We start from the raw sequence: 4,293 nt of genomic DNA on the forward strand, positions 1-4,293 counted from the left end.
AGAAGGGAAGGGAAGGAAAGGGAAGAAGGGAAGGGAAGAAGGGAAGGGAGAAGGGAAGGGAAGGGAAGAAGGGAAGGGAAGGAAAGGGAAGAAGGGAAGGAAAGAAGGGAAAGGAAGGAAAGGGAAGAAGGGAAGGGAAGAAGGGAAGGGAAGGAAAGGGAAGAAGGGATGGGAAGAAGGGAAGGGAAGGAAAGAGGGGAAGGGAAAAAGGGAAGGGAAGGGAAGAAGGGAAGGGAAAAAGGGAAGGGAAGGGAAGGGAAATGAGGAGACGGGATATGAAGGTAAGGGGAGGGAGGAAGAAAGGAAGGAAGGAAGGAAGGAAGGAAGGAAGGAAGGAAGGAAGGAAGGAAGGAAGGGAGGGAAAGGGAAGAAAGAAGAGAGACCGGGCACAGTGGCTCACGCCTGAAATCCCAGCACTTTGGGAGGCCGAGGCGGGTGGATCACCTGAGGTCAGGAGTTCGAGACCAGCCTGGCCAACATGGAGAAACCCCGTCTCTCCTGAAAATACAAAATTAGCCAGGCGTGGTGGCGCATGCCCGTAATCCCAGCTACTCTGGAGGCTGAGGCACCAGAATTGCTTGAACCTGGGAGGCGGAGGTTGTGCTGAGCCGAGGAAGTGCCATTGCACTCCAGCCTGGGCAACAAGAGTGAAACTCCATCTCAAAATAAAAAGAGAGAAAGATAGAGAAAGAAAGAAAGAGAGAGAAAGAAGGATGGAAGGAAGGGAGGGAGGGAGGGAGGGAGGAAGGAAGGAGGGAGGGAGGGAGGGGAAGGAGAGAGCTGAACCCGGCCAGGAAGGTGCAAGCCCCGATTTTGAGTTTGAACCTAACTCCAAATTGCAGTGCAACTTTGGAGAAGTTTCCACGCTGCTCTGGACCTCCATTTCCTCACCCGTAAGAAAAATAATGTGTCTTGCTAAAATCAAGCACCGTGAGCCATCAGTGCTTTGTAGAGCCGAGCGGAGCTCTGGCTGGGCTCTGGCGGGTCTAGGACCTGCGTGGGGCCTCGGGTGGCCCGCCCGGAGCTCGGCGGCCCGGGGTATCTGCAGTGGGCTCCTTACCTGGTCTTTGACGCGGCCCCAGCCCTCGCCCAGCTCCACATGTCTCAGGACGCCGTCCTGACGGTCAAACAGGAGGTCCAGGAGCTCCAGGCTGTCGATGGGGTCCATGGGGCAGGCAGAAGAAGCCATCTGGGGCGCAAGGAACAGGTGTGAGGGTCACGCACATCCCGTCTCCTCCCCAGCTCCCCTGCACACACAACTCTGGTCCCTTCCAGCTCAAGTTCAGTCGCCGCTCGGCCTCTTGGGTCAGCCGCTGCCCCTCGCTGGGCCTCCCCTTGCCAATCTGGACTTTGAGGCTGATAGAATTCCAGTGTGAGAGCCAATTTCTCTGAAAGCGCTGGAGAGGCTGGGTGTGGTGGCTCACACCTGTAATCTCAACACTTTGGGAGGCCGGGGCAAGAGGATCACTTGCGACCAGGAGCTCAAGACCAGCCCTCACAACATAGAGAGATCCGATCCCTACTGAAACTAATTTTGAAAAATTAGCCTGCTGTGTTGTCACACAACTGTCATCGCAGCTACTGGGGAGGCTGAGGTAGGAGGATCTCCTGAGCCCAGGAGGTTGAGGCTGCAGTGAGCTCTGACTGCACCACTGCACTCCAGCCTGGGCCAAAAAACAAAAACGGATACCAGGTACGGCGGCTCACGCCTGCAATCCCAGCACTTTGGGAGGTCGAGGCAGGCACATCACCTGAGGCCAGGAGTTTGAGACCAGCCTGGCCAACATGGTGAAGCCCTGTCTCTATGAAAAACACAAAAATTAGCTGGGTGTGGTGGCGCGTGCCTGTAATCCCAGCTACCTGGGAGGCTGAGGCAGGAGGATCGCTTGAACCCAGAGGTGGAAGTTGCGGTGAGCTGAGATCGCGCCACTGCACTCCAGCCTGGGTGGCAGAGGAAGACTCCATCTCAAAAAATAATAATAAAATAAAATTAAAAGTGCTGGAGAGAGGCCCCTGCTAGGGATGCCGCTTGCCTCTGAGGCCTTCACGCCTGCCCAGGTGCCCACTCCTGGGAGGAATGGGGGCCCCGGAAGAAAGACAGGGGCAGTCCCAGGGCAGAGGCACAGAGTTTTGCTGGTTGCACCCTTCCTCTGGATCTGTCTTTCCGTTCAATGGGGGTGGAGATGGGTTTCCTTCCAGCTCTGGCAGCTTCGGGAGGCTTTTTCCCAGCATAGACTCCTGCTCCCCTGGGGGCCCAGCAGGGCTCACCTTTCCTGCAGCTAAATTCTCATTCATGGGTCCATCCAGTTCCATCTGCAGATGCCTGGGGGGGAGTCTCTGCTCCAAGCTGGAAATCCACCTGCTGCCAGCGCTGTCTGGGGCCGGGCAAGCCTGCAGCCTTCTGTGGCTCTGTCACCACTCCCAAAAGATGCTCAAACAGTCCCAGGCAGCTCCCAGCCCACCCCAGGGTGCTGATTGGTGGACAGAGCAGAGAGACAGGGCTGAGGGCCAGTGACACTGGGGCAGGCAGGGGCAGGGGAGGGAAGACCGTTATCTGGGTATTTGGTGGTTTTCCAGCCCTCAGTGGGCAAAGGTCGAAGTCTGGGGTACCTCAGCTCTACCATGACCTCTCCCCTACTTACAGGGACCTTTTTTTTTTTTTTTGAGACAGAGTTTTGCTCTTGTTCCCCAAGCTGGAGTGCAATGGCGAGATCTCCGCTCACTGCAACCTCTGCCTCCTGGATTCAAGCGATTCTCCTGCCTCAGCCTCCCCAGTAGCTGGGATTACAGGCACCCACCACCACGCCAGGCTAATCTGTATATTTTTAGTAGAGATGGGGTTTCATCATGTTAGCCAGGCTGGTCTCGAACTCCTGACCTTGTGACCCACCCACCTTGGCTTCCCAAAGTGCTGGGGTTACATATGTGAGCCGCCGCCCCCAGCCACTTATGGGACCTTTTCTTTACAGTGTTTCACTCTTGTGGCCCAGGCTGGAGTGCAATGGCAGGATCTCAGCTCACTGCAACTTCTTGCTCCTGGGTTCCAGGGATTCTCCTGCCTCAACTTCCCTAGTAGCTGGGATTACAGGTGCCCGCTATCACATCCAGCTAATTTTTTATTTTTGGTAGAGATGAGTTTCACCAGGTTGGCCAGGGTGGTCTCGAACTTCTGACCTTATGATCCACCCACCTCGGCTTCCCAAAGTGATGGGATTACAAGCTGAGACACCGCACCCAGCCAGTTACGGGAACTTTCCTCTTCAGAATTCCCAGACGGGTTCTGGGATAGCCCAGGGCCCTTACCCAGCCCAGGTCTTCACTGAAGCCGGCTTCCCGGCCTGCAGATTCCACTCCTCATCCCACCTGCCAACCTCTGGCCCCCAGCCCCCTCCATGACCAGCTTGGATGCCGCCTCCGAATCCCCATGGCCAATTCTGGGCAATCAATTCTTTCTAGAATCTTCTATCTTTCATTGACAAATATTTATGGAGCCAAACTGGTCCCTGCTTAGGGCCTTTGCACCTGCTGGTCCTTCTGCCTGGAACTCCGCTCTTGTACACCCCCTCTTCCCCTCTGACTCTAGGTCACTGTGTTGACATTTTCGTGAATGTTCGATATTTGTGAATCAGCCCGGATGGCTGAGAGGCTGTCTCTGACCTCTCCTCCTCCCACCACCGACAGAGAGGAGTCCTGCATTTTTGTTTTGTTTTGTTTTTTTCTTTCTGTGGTGGGGACAGGATCTTGCTCTGTTGCCCAGGCTGGAGTACAGTGGCACGATCATGGCTCACTGCAGCCTCCAACTCCTGGGTTCAAGTGATCCTCCCACCTCAGCCTCCCAAGTAGCTGAGACTACAGGCACACACCACCACACATGGCTAATTTCGTTTTTTTGTAGACATGGGGTCTCCCCACCCGGACTGGTCTCAAACTCCTGGGCTCAAATGATGCACCTACCTTAGCCCCCCAAAGTGCTGGGTTTATAGGTGTGAGCCACTGTGCCCAGACAAAGTCCCCCTTCAGAGGATGCCATGTTAGGCTGGGTGTGGTGGCTCACATCTGTATTGCCAGCACTTTGGGAGGTCTAGGTGGGGTATCACCTGAGGCCAGGAATTCAAGACCAGCCTGGCCAACATGGTGAAATTCCATCTCTACTAAAAATACAAAAATTAGCCAGGCGTGGTGGTGGACGCTTGCAGTCCCAGCTACTCAGGAGACTGAGGCAGAAGAACCGCTTGAGCCTGGGAGGCAGAGGATGCAGTGAGCCAAGATAGTGCCACTGCACTCCAGCCTGGG

General features: G+C 55.4%; 1 protein-coding gene across 3 annotated transcripts in view; it reads right to left on the bottom strand.

Moving 5' to 3' along the window:
* The window catches only part of CREB3L3 (cAMP responsive element binding protein 3 like 3), a 22,853-nt gene extending 20,416 nt beyond the window's left edge, over positions 1-2,437 (bottom strand). For 2 of the 3 annotated variants that reach the window (XM_017507381.2, XM_037731017.1), the window contains exons 1-2: positions 2,269-2,437; positions 1,061-1,189 (exon numbers count right to left, since the gene is read on the bottom strand). In XM_017507381.2, coding sequence (XP_017362870.1) covers positions 1,061-1,189; positions 2,269-2,313 — 174 coding nt within the window. In that variant the 5' untranslated portion in view covers positions 2,314-2,437. The remainder of the gene's footprint in view (positions 1-1,060; positions 1,190-2,268) is intronic. The other variant, XM_017507382.2, reaches the window with a different exon arrangement.
* Positions 2,438-4,293: the final 1,856 nt, after the last annotated feature.

This window comes from Cebus imitator, unplaced genomic scaffold (genome assembly GCF_001604975.1).
Source record: "Cebus imitator isolate Cc_AM_T3 unplaced genomic scaffold, Cebus_imitator-1.0 Scaffold375, whole genome shotgun sequence".
Taxonomy (NCBI): Eukaryota; Metazoa; Chordata; class Mammalia; order Primates; family Cebidae; genus Cebus; species Cebus imitator.